Source organism: Tiliqua scincoides, chromosome 5, assembly GCF_035046505.1.
Source record: "Tiliqua scincoides isolate rTilSci1 chromosome 5, rTilSci1.hap2, whole genome shotgun sequence".
Classification (NCBI taxonomy): Eukaryota; Metazoa; Chordata; class Lepidosauria; order Squamata; family Scincidae; genus Tiliqua; species Tiliqua scincoides.
Genome location: NC_089825.1, coordinates 69,448,921 through 69,466,733, shown reverse-complemented (window position 1 = coordinate 69,466,733; position 17,813 = coordinate 69,448,921). Strand labels below are relative to the sequence as shown.

Sequence of the window (17,813 nt, the reverse complement as noted above, 5' to 3'; positions counted from 1 at the left end):
GATTCCCTACACATGCACACTGGAGTCTGTCTGCGTCTGGGTGTGCTTGCTTAGTTTTTTCATGGCGTGAAAGACCTCATGAGGCCATCACTCAGACTGAGTGACCAGTAGGGAAGTTCCAGCCAGGAGGCAGGGAAGGGTTAAAGTTTTATTTTTGCATTGGGCAGGAGGGTGAGAGTGGGCACTCTTTTCCTTCAATGATCATTGGATGAAGGATGGGCGGTCTGATTTGTTTCTTTGGATGCGGGAAGGCAAAAGGAGGAGGCCAAGGGGGTTCTTGCCTTGGAACTGGCTGAAGAAGCCCAAGGAGGGGGAGGAGGTGGTTCATATTTATCACACTCTCCAACTGCATGGCTTGCTCCTGTGCACTTCAGTAGCATAACTAGAGGGGGTAAAAAGCACTAAGTTTTGCAGGGAGCCTCATGCCAGCTTGCATAGCAGTATGTGTTGCATGAAACCTCACTGCAGATGTGCAAGAGCCCCCTCCCATTCAGAGCGGGGATGGCAGGTGAGGAAGAACTGCCCCACTGTTGTCTGTGGAAAAGCACAGCACCCACCCCACCTGCTTAACACCCAAGGAGGCTCTCCTTACACCTGAGGAAGTGGGTGTAAGGAGAGCATGCTCAGGTGTAAGCAGGCGGGGTAGCTGCTGTGCTTTTCCACAGACAAGTTCTGTCTCACCTACTTCTGGGAAGCTACTTCTTGATCTTGGAAGCTAAGCAGGGTCAGGCCTGGTTAGTTCTTGGATGGGAGACCGCCTGGGAATACTGGGTGCTGTAGGCTTATACCATAGTCTTTCGAGACTGAAGGTTGCCAACCAACCACTGCCCCTGCTCTGAAGGGGAGGGGCTGCTTGGATGCCTGCAGGGAGGCTCCATGCAATACATACTGTCTTGCAAGCTGAGGTGAAGCTCCTTGCAAAATTCAGTGCTTTGCACCCCCTCTAGCTACCCCACTGGTGGGCTGCATTGTTACTTTCTGCTAAACTGCTGTCCGTGATCCTCCCTTCTCTCGCAGCCTCTGTCCCTGCCCTCTCTCAGTCCATCCCACCTCTTCCTACCCTCCACACCCTGGCAGCAGCCCTGTTTTTTCCCCAGGGGAAAAAGGAAATGACTTGAGATTCAAACTCTTTTTGAGTTGTGAAAATGCTCTGGGCAAATGACTCAAAAACTGCCCTGTTATGACTCATTTTTGAGCAGAGTTGTGGAGGGCAGAGACTCATTGACTTGACTCAAGTCAAGTTGTATGAAATTTCCTGGAACTTCATGTTGATTCCTGGAAGACTGGCAATCCTATTTGGGACCAGAATACTTAAAAGAGTTATCTTCTCCTGAACCAGTTCTTCATATTAAGTCCTTCAGTGTGTCCACCATCATTTGAAGCATATTGGAAGGGACAAAGGAGACAAGACTTTTCACCAGCAGTCCCCCATTTACAGAAATTCTTCCACCAGAAGGCCCAATTAGTCCCAACACAGTCTGCTTTTAATGGGCAATGAAAACGTCTGTTTATTTAGCTTTCCATCAAGTTCTGCTGTTGCTCACTGTTATTGTTCACATGTATGTTTTCTATTGCATTATTTTACATTGTTTTATGTTACTGGTGTTGGCTTTACAGTAATTTTAATAGAGTTTATTGACACTTTATACCAGTGGTTCTCAAACTGGGGTATCACAACACTGCAGCCTAAGGGCCCTGGACTCTGCCCCCTTAAGGGATGGGGCAGGGCGAAGGCAGAGATGAGACTCCTAGGATTGCATCACTAAGGGGGGGGTGCCAGGGTTGGCATGTACTTACCAGTCCCTGCAGCAGCCTCCTGGGGGTGCAGGGAGTCCTGCACGACCCTCCACAGGGTTCCCCAACCCTCAGAAAACAAAAGTGGAGTGATCACGCCCCACCTCTGGTTTGCGATTGCAAACTGGAAGTGGGGCGCGATTGCTCCACTTTCAGTTTCTAAAGCTTGGAGGGACTTGCAGAGGGTCCTGCCTTCCCTGCTTTCCTGCACACACTTACAGTGGTTCTTGAGCTCCCTGGGAGTATAAACCACTGTTTTATATTATTATAAGATGCTTTGGTAGTTCCTTTAGGGAAACAGAAATGGGGTCTAGACATTTTTAAAATAAAAAATGAAATTACATTATTGTTGATAAATACACTTTGCAAAGTACCCCAGCTTTTCTTTTCTTCCTTCTACATGTTCTCTGAACCTTAATTTAAAATGTTTCCAGGTGTCTTGTGTTTCCTCTTGGCTCTACAGCTATTACAGGATCACTGTTTCAGCACAAGCCATGGTCAACTTTGGTAAACTTTGGTACTCAGTCACAAGTTTAATTGGGAATAATGTTGTACAAAATAATGTAATTTTGTAAAATATGGTTGGAGTCAGAGCTTTAATATTGCAAAACATTACTCTTGTACAGATCACCCAGTTAATTATTTTTGCTATGAGCTGTTTTATATGCAGCTGATTACCTGCAACATAAGGTACTTTGCATAGTTTACAGCATAATTTTATCCAGGTGTTTGTTCCTTTGGTACTCTTGTTTCAAAAGCACCTAGTGGGTCCACAGACATGGGGCTATATTGGAATAGGTGGACTCCAGCAAACTTCAGAGATATGATCTACAGCAGTGCTTCTCAAACAGTAGGTTGGTACCCACCTGTGGGCAGTGAGCTGATTTGTGGTGGGTTGCAAAAAATTTTTGAAACATTAAAAAACATGGTATGAAGATTACCTCATACCATAGGTTAGCATTGCAGCTAATAGTTTTCTTCTGCAAACTGGGCAAAACCTTACAAAAAAACCTTTTTTTGTAAGGTTTTGCCCAGTTTGCAGAAGAAAACTATTAGCTGCAATGCTAACCTATGGTATGAGGTAATCTTTATACCCCCAAATTAAAATATCACATTTTCCTATTTTCTCTAGTAAATGGCATGCCGTAGATCACGTGTGAACCCAATTTCAGCCTTTTGTCTGGCCTGGAAGTCCCTAACTGCACCTCTTGCTCTCCAGTTTAGCCTTCTGGGTACCCTTGAATAGCTGTAAAGGTTTGGGGGAACAGTCCTTGAACTCCATTTCTGGGGAGAGTTTAACAAACACATATATAAGGTCTCTAGCAATCTTGGGAGCACAGTCCCCTTATTATTAATTAATAATTTATTATTAATAAATACAATATTTTTTTCTTTTTATCTATCTTTTTTGTCTAGTGAATCACAATAGATAGCTGCTTTAAAAGTGGGTGCCGGTGCTAAAATGTTTGGGAAGGACTGATCCGCATGTATCAATTTCATGGGTTTCCTTGAGACTACATACATTTCATCACTAATATATATATTTCAGTTTTAACATTTCTAATTCCAGAATTGTAAGCTCCTGTGATTAACTTTTGGGATTTGATCAACTTTAGCGGATTAATGGGAGAGTTGAGCATATGGTTGATTATCTCCACTGAGATTGATGAGGCCTAAAACAATCTTGTGCTCATGTTCCTGGGAGTAAGCCTAATTGAATACAATGGGACTTACTTCAGAGTAAACATGCATAGGCTTACACGGTTTAGCTGACTTGTGCCCTGAAATGGACTAACTATGCCAGGCTCTATGTTTTGCTGACTGACTGGAAGACTGAACAGCTGAGACCATGCTCCTTAAAACAGCCAGCAAGCAAATACTGTATCAGCCAAACTATGATGAAGAATAATGCAAATTAGAGCCCAATCCCATGAGTATCTACTCAGGTGTAAATCCCGTTATAGTCAATTGGGCTTACTCCCAGGTAAGTGTGGATAGGATTGCAGCCTTACACACAGTTCTCTGCTTCTCAACCTGTGCAATCCTTGGGAATCAATGACTCATAAGAACATAAGAACAGCCCCACTGGATCAGGCCATAGGCCCATCTAGTCCAGCTTCCTGTATCTCACAGCCGCCCACCAAATGCCCCAGGGAGCACACCAGATAACAAGAGACCACATCCTGCTACCCTCCCTTGCATCTGGCATTCTGACAAAACCCATTTCTAAAATCTGGAGGTTGCGCATACACATCATGGCTTGTACCCCGTAATAGATTTTTCCTCCAGAAACTTGTCCAATCCCCTTTTAAAGGCATCCAGGCTAGACGCCATCACCACATCCTGTGGCAAGGAGTTCCACAGACCAACCACACGCTGAGTAAAGAAATATTTTCTTTTGTCTGCCCTAACTCTCCCAACACTCAATTTTAGCGGATGTCCCCTGGTTCTGGTGTTATATGAGAGTGTAAAGAGCATCTCCCTATCCACTCTGTCCATCCCCTGCATAATTTTGTATGTCTCAATCACGTCCCCCCTCAGGCATCTCTTTTCTAGGCTGAAGAGGCCCAAACGCCTTTCCTCATAAGGAAGGCTCATGGACATTTGCATCATAGCTCTTATATGGAGCATAAGAGAAGCCAATAAATCTTGTGTTCTAACAGGGGGGAAAAAAACCTTCTATAGGTTTCAATGGAAACTTTTTCTTCAATATAAATGACAGAAACATTAGGGAGCATTAAAGTCCTCTACTAAAGTAAAACCACAATGTGGTTTTGTGTGAAATTGCAAGCCTCCCCACCTCCCCAAGAGTGCTATTAATGAAATAAACATGAGTACTTAGTCAGCACAAGTACTTATTTAAAATGTGCTCTGACCCTAAGACATCATCATTAGAAGAATCTGTGTTCATATTATACACTGAAAGCAATACCAGTTGAAGTTCCCATCTGGTTACACTTGTTTAAATGGTGCAGCAGCCCTTGGGTCGTATAGTACTGTTGTACAAGTGACTTCTGTGAACAGATGCTGCATTATCTGTGGCACATAAGGTGAACCTTGTTGAGCCATGCTGCTTTGGGATCTCATTTCTTACTTTAAATAATTAAGACTTGCATCTTGAAAAGCTTACTTGTGCCCTAGCATGTGTATGACTAGGAGGAGGTGGGGACAAAGGAGGGGAGGATACAACCTAACAAGTTTGGTGAATGCATTAAATTAGTCAGATGGAAACTAAATGTGATCACAGGCATCCACTTACACTAAGGAAATTTAACACAAGCATTGTTTACCTAAGTCCCAAGTTTGGAAGCATTAACTTGCCAAGTCCTGACTTCAAGAAATTCCAGGCAAATATAGTCACAACTATAACTACAACTATATAGACACTTTGTTTATTGGCAAAGTACAGTTTTAAAAGATATCTGACATAGCAACACAAATCACAGCTAAACTCTCCATTGATAAGATAGTAAGCCACATGAAATCAATACCTGTGCCTTCGCAATGATGGAAAAAAACTTCTATTTAAAGCAGACTTCCTCCAACCTTCCTTAAAGCATACTGCTCCAACAAAGGAGCAGGCCAGCAACCAGACATTTTTATGTGAGGCAGGTGGATAGCAATGGTACACTGTGCTGTAGGGGCCGTGTAAGGCAGTATAAACAAGCAAAATCCTAAAATCTAGAGGTTTAATATACCAATTCTCAAACTGTGTGCTATGAGAGAACTGCTAGTATGTCATGAAAAGGGAAGAATTTAAACATCAAGGTGAGCCCCAAACACCCAGCCACCTTAGGTTACCTTAGGTTCATTTGCTGGCGTCTAGCCTAGACGCCTTTAAAAGGGGATTGGACAAGTTTCTGGAGGAAAAATCCATTATGGGGTACAAGCCATGATGTGTATGCGCAACCTCCTGATTTTAGGAATGGGTTAAGTCAGAATGCCAGATGTAGGGGAGAGCACCAGGATGAGGTCTCTTGTTATCTGGTGTGCTCCCTGGGGCATTTGGTGGGCCGCTGTGAGATACAGGAAGCTGGACTAGATGGGCCTATGGCCTGATCCAGTGGGGCTGTTCTTATGTTCTTATGTTCTTATGTAGCTACCCACTGTGCTTCTGCACGAGCCTCATCCAAGCACTGCTGGTGCCCAAGACCAAACTCAGGTGCTCAAACTCAAACCTTGGCATGCAAAAATGTTATACCCCCTGCAACTGCTTACCTGTTTCTCCTCCCTGCTCCTATTAACCTCCCAACCTTCCCTTTCTTTCAAAAGGCAGAGTGGGCAGGGGAAGGAGAGAAGCTGTTCTAGGTCCCCAGTCTCAGTTCCTCTCTCAATTTCTTCTCTCCTTCCACCTTTTAAGGGAAGTGGCTTGGCCACTCTACTGAATGAGCTGCCCAGAGGTATATCTAGGACAGGGGTGCCCAAACCCTGGCCCTGGGGCCACTTGTGGCCCTTGAGGCCTCTCAATGTGGCCCTCAGGTAGACCCCAGTATCCAATGAGCCTCTGGCCCTCCAGAGATTTGTTGGAGACCACACTGGCCCGACGCAACTGCTCTCAACATGAGGGCAACTGTTTGACCTCTTGCGTGAGCTGTGGGATTAGGGCTTCCTCCACTGCTTGCTGTTTCACATCTATGATGCAGTAGTAGCAGCAAAGGAAAGGCCAGCCTTGCTTTGTACAAGGCCTTTTATAGGACTTGAGCTATTGCAAGACCTTCATTCATTCATATAAGTTCATCTTTAATATATTCATTTATGTATACTTATGTAAATGTATTCAAATTTTAAATGTAAATTAATTCTTTTTTTCCTGGCCCCGGACACAGTGTCAGAGAGATGATGTGGCCCTCCTACCAAAAACTTTGGACATCCCTGATATGGCAAGTTAGTCATGTGACCTGGGTTCCACTTGAAGGGGGGCAGCCGCTGAGCAGCAGCTTGCTGGCTGACTCTCTGCTTCCATGAAGCCAACGCAAACCTCCAAGCACAGCATTGTGCTTGGAGGCCTTCAGTAACCCAGCAGAAGTCGAAAGTCAGCGAGGAAGCTGCTGGAGAAGGAACAGAGTGTGGTAACCACATTGCAAAGTTGCTGCCGCCGCCCTCCTCCAAACCCGGAAGCAACATCACAGCATCATGTGATGTTAACAATGTCGAATGATGCAGTGAAATCACAGCCCTAGGCAGTGCTGCTCCTGGATAAGTCTCTAGGGCTACTATACACGCTTGGTCTCACTGGGGTAAATGCAGGGCCAAACACGTTCCTGCACAACCCATTGCTCTGGTCTTGTCTCCAAACAATCAGCTTCCACTGGAGAGCAAGTAGTAATTCTGCCCTGTTTCTATGTCAGATATGACTGGATCATTCAGTCACTTGACATACAGAATGGAATCACCTGCCCCCAGAGAATGGGTGCCCAGAAAAGTAAATCAGGCAGGAACACAAGGGTTGGCTCCTCATTTTTCCTAAATCATTTCTTCTCTTACAGATTCTGGAAGCAAACTTCTTTCGGATGCATGAAGGGTGCTTCCAGTTTTTCAGTCAGAAAAATCAGCATGCCTCAGCAATCAAAAGTTTTGGTAAAACTGGTCTAATATGCTTGAATCAAAAATTTAATTTATTCAATATTTTAGTCAAATCACATTTTAAACAAAATTTTAAAATAAATGCTGAAGCATATACTATATCTGTCATCCCAGTGCCTTCACGCTGCTTGGTCAGAGCATGGGAAATCAGGAGCAGAGGAACAGGTTATACACAGTGGCTAAGAGACTGAACTGTGAATCAGGACTTTCTTGGTTTTAATTTTGCCTCTGCCATGAACTCATTAGGTGGGTTAAGGCAAGCAATTCACTTCCAGCATCAGCTGCAGTAGGCATCTGGCCAAGAAATAAACACCTGCTTCCCTCCTGCCAACGCTCTGATCCCAACTGCAGCTTCTGTTTCATTTTTAAAGAAATCTGTGAAAAATGACATGCAACTGCATGCAATATGCAACCTTTGCATTTGCTTAACTCTCCCACTAAAATCAATGGGACTTAGGGTTCAATCCTATGGGCTGCGGTGCCAGCGCTTCGCCTATGCCACTGACCCGGGCTGTCACAAAAGTGGCGTAAGGCACTTTCGCGCCAGTACTAACAATGCACCCCCACCGATGAGCCCAGCGCCAGCTGGAGCTGGGCCTCAGGTCCCAAGGTGGATGGTGAGAGTTACCAGCAGTGATTATGGCTGCGGGCCAGCGGCAGGGCTTTTAGGGGTGGGGGGAGGGTGGGAAGAGAACAGAACCGGGGAGGGGAGGAGCAGGCCCGGGAGGTGGACGGAGATGGCAGCAGGCTCTGCCACCATATCATAACCTCCCTCGCGGGCTGGAAACCTGACAGGTCTCCTTGGTTCTGTGCCTGCTTAACAGCAGGTACAGATCTGAGGAGACCCAGTAGGGCCACCTGGGTGTTCTACAGGAATGTTTGTTCCCTTACCCCAGGAGTGGGAAAACCCTGGCCTGGGGGGGCCATTTGCTGCCCTCTTGGACCCTCAATCTGGCCAGCCAGGAGCCCCTAGTCTCCAATGAGCCTCTAGCCCATCACAGACTGTTGGAGCCTGTGCTGGTCTGCAACTGCTAGTCACAACCGCCAAATGGGAGCTGCAGGCAGAGTAAGAGCAAGGCCTTTTATAGTCTCCATGTGTTTTCTGCTTTTTTGTTTTCTGCTGTTTCCTGGGCACTATTTTAACTCCCCCCTAATAGCCTCTGAACCACTTAACATCCCCATGTGTTTCCGCCTTGGTCTGTATGTTTTCACTATGCAAGAGGTATGTGGCAAAGTGTTCATCATTCTCATTTGGTTCTACATGCTTGTGTTATAGTTCTCAAGTGTATTATAAATAAGCTCAGTAAAATTCATTTATTCATATTTCTGCCTTTAGTGTATTTATTTATGCAAATTTGAAATGTAAAATTAATTCTTTTTTTTTTCCTGGCCCCCAATGCAGTGTCAGAGAGATGATGACACTACCAAAACGTTTGCCCACCCCTGCCTTACACTGAGGAGAGCTGATGCTGCTTCTCTGGCCCCACAGGATACAACAGTCATCATTTTGGTGCTGCTGTAGCCCTGTGCGCTAGGGAAGTATAGGACTGGGCTGCTAATTATGCTTGACTTTAGCTGAACCATGCCCATACTTTTTTTACTTTTAAATTTTAATGAAATTTGAGAATTCTGGGAATGAACTTGGGAGCTTCTTAATCTCCTTGTGACTACTACCTTGCAAAAATGTCCTTTAGATACATATTATGCAACTTGATTTTACCTGAAATTGTCACTCCTTACATAAAGTATTCTAAAATAATTATCACACCTTGCAAACAAGCATGCAAATATGGAACGCGGAAATAACTCCTGAAGTGATCTAAACTTTGAAATTCTCTTCTGTCAGTATTGTGAGATCGCAAACAAGATACATTGCTGCCTCCAGCTTCTACATAGGATTTACTGTCTGAAAACTTGACCAATATTCCCCTTCAAGCTACCAAAAAAGCCTTTTTTTAAAAAAATGTTCACCTGAAACTCTTTCGCTGTTCCAGTCTTGTGAGTTAAGATCTTGGACAGTTCAGTACATATACTAAATACAGCAGTAATATATTTCAAACTAACCAGAAGTGTGAGAAAGGATTATGAAGTGTGAAAGTACAAAGGAAAATCTTTCCACTTCTTTTGGTATCCAATAATGTAAACATACTCATCCAGTGTTCTTCAAATTAAGGGAGATACACTTTTTTTTCTGAATTCAAAATGAGTTGAGGAATTGCTCAATTATCTAAGCCCCTGGAATGTAGCACTACCTGGGAACAGAGGAGAAGAGCCAAATGAGATTTACTGTGTGTGTTCCACCTAGGACTGCCACCAGTCCTGTGCCTAAAACAAGAATCAAAGAAATCAAATCCTGTTCAGGCAAAATATCTGTAAGGATGCTGAGGCATTAAAAGAATGTCAGTAAGATTAAGTAGGTGTTTTACCCGCTGTTTTTGCCTACAAGGCAAACCACAGCTTCAGGAGATGGCAAGTTTGATTAGTAAAACGTCATAGTGGGATAACAGTTTATAACATATCCTACCCCTGCTGTCATTGCTATGAAAAAAACTTGCAGCGCCCCATGGCTGCATTTCAGTAAATAAAAGATTATGAAACAGAACCATCCTCTGGTTTGGTTTCATGAGAATTTACCCCTGCAGATTCAGAAGTGGAGGCAGGGGAAAGAAGAAGATAAGTGGGTAATAGAATCAATTTTAAGCCAGCAAAGGGTAAGCCCAGCACATAGGAGAAGGTGTGGATGTCTTTCTGATCTCACCCTTCCAGAGATATCTGCCGCAGGGTGAACACTGCACGGTATTTACTGGGAATGTGAAATGGTGTAACATTAACTGTAGAGGCTAGAATGATCCTGGAAAACAGAAGGCCCACCAAGATCCACTCGCTTGTAATGCCTCCATCTTTCACTTTCACTTGCCTTATCTAGGTTATGTTTTCATTTTGGACCTACATGATATGGATTCAAAAAGAAGAATTTTGTCAGAGTTATTAAGAACCATGAGCCAAATTATAACACTATGTACCATGAATGATGGAACAGGGGCTATGAATACACACCAAGGACTGAAAGCACTTGTGATAGCACAAGACATACCCCCAAAGATGTTTCATACACATGTGGCAATTGAGTTTGCTACAGTTGCACTGATGTTGTACTCATGTTTCCTTCCCACAATAAGTACATGAAGTACAGTGGTCAGACTTATACAAGTGGTTTCCAAACTGAGTTGCATAAACCAGCCAAGGGAGCCACAGAATCCACATTAAAAATCTGCTGTCCCATATAATGTATAGGATTGTAGCCCTAATGGGGAGCCTCAACCAATGGCCCAGTAGGTCAAGGGAGCCACCAGGTGAAAAAGCTTAGGAACCACTGCCTTAAGCTGTCCAGGATCTACTTAGTCAAGCCTTAACCAAACATGTTTGTTGTAAGTTTAGGAGCACCCCTTTGCCCTTGAAGCTTTATGTGCTTTAGGTGATACCAGTGTGGCTGCAGAAAACCCAGTACCATGTAAAATGTACTGTGGTCCCAGACATTTTTTTAAATTTTTTTTTAAGTAGGTTTAGAAAAGTGGGGCATTCCTTCAGAAAGCTTCAAATCCCAGCTGCAGTGTTCTGTATTTTAGACGATAACCACAGTCAGAGTGAAAACTCTGTACATAAAATAATTTGTCAGTGTGACACATTAACTTCAATAACCCCAGGGCTGTATAGGGGTATATGCACTGCTCAATCAAACATACAAGATGTAGCTGAATAAATTAGTATCCACAGGGATCTCCTTCTCTTTCGCTTATACTTAACCAGACAGACACACAGGCTGCAATCATATGCACACTTTCCTGGGAGTAAACCCAGCTTAACACAGTGAGACTCACTTCTGAGTAGACATGCACAGGCTTGTGCTAACAGTCATACACATTTAAAGCGCATTTCTACGCATGTCTACTCAGAAGTGAGTCTCACTGTGTTCAGTGGGGATTACTCCCAGGAAAATGTTACAGGATTGCAGTCAAGCTCTGGGCTCACTTGCTTAAGAGTAATGGTTTGTCTCACATTTTTCTCAACCTTCCTGATCTGAATTTTGGAAAAATGATATAAACCCTGTTTTCTCCTTGTCTATCAGTACTCTGACGTGGTGTTGTGTTTTGATTAACAACTGGAATTGAAATGATGAGTCGCTCCCTGGTTCAAATCATCCACCACCAGATGCAGCGCACATCCCACAGGTATGGCTGCACTGGCACAGGAAAACAGGATAGAACTGGGCCTGAAATCTGCTGTTTCTGCATCTTTAAACCCTCTGGAGCACAGCTCTAGTTGTCTTTGGAGGGTTCAGTCTGGACCCAAGTCTGGGAGGACCTGTGCTGAGTGTTTCATATATACATGAAAATGGTATTTTAAAAAGCTCCCCAGTAAATATAAATATTATATATTTAGAATACAGTAGAGCATTACTCTATGCATATTTATTCAAAAGTGCCACTGTGATTAACAGGGCTTGCTCCCCAATACATCTGCATAGGATAGTAGCATTAGGCTGCAGTCTTATGCACTTTCCTGGGAGTAAGCCTTATTGCAAAAAATGCGGACTTGCTTTTGTATAGGATTGCACTGTAACATAGTCTTTACAATCTCTCAGATAGCCCTGAGGAAAGACAATGTCCTAGACCAGTGGTTCATGTTAACCATTCCCATCCTTTTAAGGGGCAGAGAAAGGGGGATGCAGAGACTTGACCCCCAGGAAGTGGTTTGCATGTGCTGTTTCTCAACATTCCAAGCCTCAAGGAGCCTTGTGGAGGGCTGCATGGTGTTCCCCACACCTCCTGCTGCTTGCCCAAGCCCACCATAAGTGAAAGCACCCCCCCTTGCCCCCTTAACAATAGATCCTGGGAATCGCATCACTGCTCTTGCCCCTCCCTCAGAAAGACTTACTTAGGGCAGCCATTTTCAACCACTATGCCTTGGCACACTGGTGTGCCACGAATGGTCCCCAGATGTGCCGCGGGAGTTTGGTGGAGGGTCCTTTATTAATAAGACCATTGGCGGATATGAGCCCCCCACCAACAGAATGGTGTGCCTTGTCAATTGTCCAAAAACCAATGGCGTGCCTTGACAATTTTAGTACCTTGTCCGTTTGCCATGAGACGAAAAGGGTTGAAAATCACTGACTTAGGGAGTAAGTCTCCCTAAATGTTTGAGAACCACTGTCCTAGACATTAACATAAACCAGATGATTCGCTTCTCTAAGGTCCTTCAAAAAAAAGTTTCAAAGGCGGCACCTGAGCACTCCCATTGATAACATCATAACTCCTGGCTGTAGAAGAAGCCCCAGCTTCTTCTGCCCCCCCCCCCAATCAACTGCACCCTTAATGCGCACATCCAGTTACAAAGTCAGGAATTACAATACTCTGTCCATGTTACACCAGCTCCACTAATGTAATTCACATGAAACTTCAGAACCCATTTGCACTTGAAAGTCAAGTAGGCAAAAGTACCAGAGTTTAAATGCCCAAGTATATATGCAAGCATCACTACTTGGGAAGGGTGCACCTGCCTGGATTTCCCTCCACTGGATATGTGGTGCATGGGAAAGTACAATTAATCCTGACTTTGGTGCTTCCTGCAGGAATTTCCAACCAGCACAATTCACAGTTGCCATTTTGTCATTGTGACAAGATTATTTTCTAGGCAGCCTAGACATTTCTTGAATAAGTAAATATTTTCTGAACCTGAATGGGAAAAACACAGTTGGCCTTCAGCCTCTGTGTATTAGGGAATATAGAGGAAGTTGGTGGTCCTTGCTCTACCTCAGCGGTTTTCAACTGGTGTGCTGTGAGGCTGCCTCAGGTGTGCCGCGGGGCCAAGGAGCCAGGCAGCAGCAGCAGCAGGAGAAAAAGGGGCAGCCGCGAAGGGGTTTGGATGCTCCTGCTGTTGCTGGTGCCTGCCCCACGCACTGATTGGGCAGCCAGCCAGGCAGCTAGAGAAGCCTGGAAGAGCTCCAGGCAGGTGGGAATGTGGAGGGAGTGAGGGTGAGCCTGAGGCAAACCAGAAGCAGCTGGCTGGAAAGGATCCTGGAGAGACCCTTTTCCTTGCCAGCAATGCCCCAAAGTGACCCTGCCTGCCTTGCCTCCCCTGGCAAGGCTTTGGCTTTAAGGGTATGGGCCACAATCCTATCCACACTTACCTAGGAGTAAGCCCCATTGACTATAATGGGGCTTACTTCTGAGTAAAAGTACAGAGGCTTGGTCGCACTCTTTCTTGAATAAATGAGCAGGCAAGTGATACTTTTCTTGCCCCCCACCCACCTCCTCCCCTCCTGTACACACATCCCCCCATCATAATTACATAAGAACATAAGAACATAAGAACAGCCCCACTGGATCAGGCCATAGGCCCATCTAGTCCAGCTTCCTGTATCTCACAGCGGCCCACCAAATGCCCCAGGGAGCACACCAGATAACAAGAGACCTCATCCTGGTGCCCTCCCTTGCATCTGGCATTCTGACATAGCCCATTTCTAAAATCAGGAGGTTGCACATACACATCATGGCTTGTAACCCATAATGGATTTTTCCTCCAGAAACTTGTCCAATCCCCTTTTAAAGGCGTCCAGGCTAATTGCAGTTAACCCCTCTGACTGCCCCTCCCCTCCCCTCCCTCTTCCCCAACTTCCAAAGTTCAAAACCAGTTCTCTCTGCCTCCCCCCACCCCAGTGAATCCTGCACTTGTTTCAGTCACACCTCCTCACTGTCCCTCAGGGCACATTTCTCCAGTATGCTGTCTCATCTCTTGTTGCCAACACCTCCTGGCATATCAGAGCATATCAACTGATAAGAGTTTGAACAGACCTGCTTCAAAACCTTTCCAGAAACCACATACATCTCTCTAAGCTTCTTGGGAATTTCTTTCATTATCATGTAATGATCTAAGGCTGCAATCCTAACCTCACTTTCCTGAGAGTAAGCCCCATTGACCAAAATAGGACTTACTTCTGAGTAGACCTGGTTAGGCTTGTGCCGTTAGTTATATTAATTAAATTAATTGCAACATAATAATGTAATTAAAAAGTAGTAGTGTGCCTTGACAACTTTAGTGCCTTGTTAGTGTGCCGTGAGCTGATGGCTGCTCTCCCTACTAGCCATGTGAGCCTCAGCATGCAAGAAAAGACAGGTTGTGGAACTATGAATTTCCAAAGTCACCATGCCAAACTCTCCAAACATAATACTGAACCCAAATGCTTTAGAATGTAGAAGCAACATTAGTGCAAAAGTGAGCAGGTATGAATAATAAGATGTACAGGGAAAGGGGTGGGTATGCTCCACCAGGAAGGGTTCCTGAAATGAAGGGAGTTTGTGTGCAGGGTCAGCCCTATCAGGATTAGGCAGGGTGAGTCTGCATCTTTTGGAGCACTGTGAAAGGGTAGCACATTGACATGGATTTCTTTTATACAGTATGTAAGCGAATGATATCATAGACTTGGGGGGATGCTACCTGGATGGCCGTTTGGGCCCTCTCTGCTTGCATAAGAGAACTTCCTTAGAATGAGCCAGACCATCAGTACACCTAGCCCAGCACCACCTACCCTGCCTGGCAGAGACTTCTCAGGATCTCAGGTCAAGACCCGTCCAGTCCCGCATCCTACTATCCATTTAGCTGGCCATGACGAGATTGTTAGCTGATGAAGAGCGCAATCCAAAACAGGGCATGGTCTGGTGCAAATCCCTTGCGCAGGCCCTGCACTTATCATTGTGCTTTCCCAACCGGGCTTGGGCTGGTCTCCTTGCTCTCTTGGTAAAGCGCCTTCGTGCCACCAAGACAGCAAGGAGGCTGGCCCAAGCCCCAGTTGGGCCAGCGCAAAGATAAGCCTGTGCCAGCCAAGTCAGGCCAACATGAGGGTCTGGGGGGGTGGGAAGGAGACATTTTGGGAGGAGGGTGGGTGCCAAGTGGGCTCATGGGCAGGCTGCAGGTGAGCAGGGGGTGGGGCCAGGATCTGGCACTTGTTCTGGATCTTAACCCCAGTCCTGGGCAGGTTGGAGCAGCTCTGGGCCCCACTGGGGCTGTTGCAGCATTAGCCAGGTAAGGGGAAGGAATTCCCCTTGCCCAGGCTGCATGGCAACCGGCTCCAACCCCACGTTGGATATGGGGCAGGTCAGCCAGCCTCCCTGTTCCAGTGTGGGTTAGGATTGGGCTGGGTGTGTGCTAACACTGACCAGGGCTCTTCCCTGAAGCTGCTCTGTTCTGAATGGGGCTAGTTGGCCATCCTGACCTGAGTCATCTACTTCAGCAGCATCTTTTCCCCCTTCCCCATTGGAACCTGGGAGCTTTTGCATGCAAAGTATGTGCAGTACTGCTAAACTTTGGCATCTCCCCAAATCCTGGTGGACTGCTCCCTGAAACCGCTAGATTACACCCCACCAGAACTGAGGAATGTCTCTTATTCCAGATTATAACCACTCCACGACAGCAGAAGAGGAAGGCTTCTTTGCAATGGTTGCAGAAGAGCTCCATCCTTGCAAGTCTGCAGCATCCCTCATTTGGCTCCAGCAATCCTGACCGTGACCCACATTGATCAGCAGAGCTGTCTTTCTTTCTGAGCTTGCCCCAGGACTGCAGTACAGGCACCGAAGAACGAGAGCAACGACCCCCAGCGCGCCTAGTGCTTAAGTCCCAGTGCCAGCCAGTTTGCAACGGCGGAGGAGGTGTACCCAGGGGGCGCATCTGCTGGGGGGGTGGGGAGGGGTGGGGAATGCGCAGACTCACAGATCTTGGCCAGGCTGGCTACGAGGATCCAGAGGGCGATGATGTAGGGATCCTGGACGTGATGCCACTTGAAAACCACGACCTCGAAGCCCTCACTGCGGAGCTCCGTCGACCCCTCTTCGGAGCCGGCCACGGCGGGGAGAAGAAGAAGAAGTCCCAGCAAGAGCCCCCAGGGCTGCGCCGCCCTCTTCATCGCCAAGCCCATCGGGGCAGAGACTTGCAAGCACCCGCTTCCAAACCGCGGGGAGCGGGGATCGCCGGGGAGGTTGCCTGGTCCAGAGAGGCGCGCGGGGAGGGGAAACTTCGATGCCACGGAGGTGGCGGCGGCTCCGCGGTGTCGGCTTCTTGCACGTGCCTGCCCGACTGCACACCGACGGCAGGGGTCGGCCACGCCACGGCTGCAGCCGCTTTTATGCGCTCGCCCCCCCCCCCGGCTGGCAGGGGCGGAGCCTCCCCGGCACAGTTGCCGGCTGGGCATTGCAAGCTGCACGGGGGTGCCGCTCCGAGGGCGCGTCCTCACCGGCCGGTGCAGAGTAGAGTAGAGGAGTGCAGGGCAGGGAAGGGCGCGCTCTCCTCCTCTCCCCGGGGAAGGCACCCCAGAACTGACTCACGGCCCCTGCCGGCACTCTGCGGTGGGTGGGGAGGCAGAGTCTGCCCACCGGGGTCCTTCGATAAGCGCCGCCGCCGTGGGAGGCAGCCAAGCTTTGCGCGTGGGTTGTGGGTGCTTGGCTGCCTCCCACGGCGGCGGCGCTTATCGAAGGACCCCGGTGGGCAGACTCTGCCTCCCCACCCACCGGACGTCCCTGCACTCTCCTCGCTTCCCGGCCGGGGACCAGCTCCATGCAGCCCGCCCCGTCGCCCAGGAGCTGCGGCGGAGAGCCAGCCAGCCCGCCTGCCCTCCCCCAGCAGCGAACCTAGTCACCTCTGCGCTGGAGTTCAGAGGAGGGCGCGGGCGGACGGGAAAGGCTGGAGGGAAAGCAGCCACACCCAGGCCGGGCCTTGGGCAGCGGTGGGCGCCCGCCTGCCCTTCGGAAGCGGCCCTTTGCGCTGCCAGCCTGCGCTGATGTCCAGGTCGCCAAGGCAGACCCCTTTGCCTCGGCTCGGGCTACTGAGCGTGGAAAGAGCTCTCCAAAGCGCTTCACGGGCATCGTCTGGACAGCCCTCGGCACCACCACCCACCCTCAAGGTCAGCTTCCTTTAAACCCAGCCTGCAGGTTTGGGAAGGGGGGGAGGGAGCTCAGGCTTGCTTACTTGCTTGCTGAAGGTCACCTGGTGGCGGAGAAGATTTGGATCAGAGCTTTCCTGGCGTCCTTGGGGACCACCACAAGCATCCCCTTGTGCAAGGGGCTCACTTTTATTTGGCACATGTCAGAAGAAGGTGACGTCACCCCCCCCCCCCACAGGGAGTTGGATTTAAGTTGCAAGACTGCACACACTTAGCAGGGGGTATAAGGCTGCAATCTTAACCACACTTTCCTGAGAGTAAGCCCCAGTGAACAAAATAGGACTTATTTCTGAGTGGACCTGGTTAGGATTGTGCCCAGGGTCCCATTAAAAGAAATGGAACTTGCTTCAGAGTAGATGTGCACAGGATTGTGCTGCTAGGCATGCATTTGTAAATCACTTTATTGAAAATTACAGCAGCCCCTTTCAGCCACCACCGTGCATTGCAC

At 47.3% G+C, this 17,813-nt stretch overlaps 1 protein-coding gene across 1 annotated transcript in view; it reads right to left on the bottom strand.

Moving 5' to 3' along the window:
• The window catches only part of SLC9A3 (solute carrier family 9 member A3), a 56,196-nt gene extending 39,851 nt beyond the window's left edge, over positions 1-16,345 (bottom strand). Inside the window, exon 1 of the mRNA XM_066629199.1 lies at positions 16,141-16,345. Within this exon, the coding sequence (XP_066485296.1) occupies positions 16,141-16,345 (205 nt within the window). The remainder of the gene's footprint in view (positions 1-16,140) is intronic.
• Between the last annotated feature and the right edge of the window lie 1,468 nt (positions 16,346-17,813).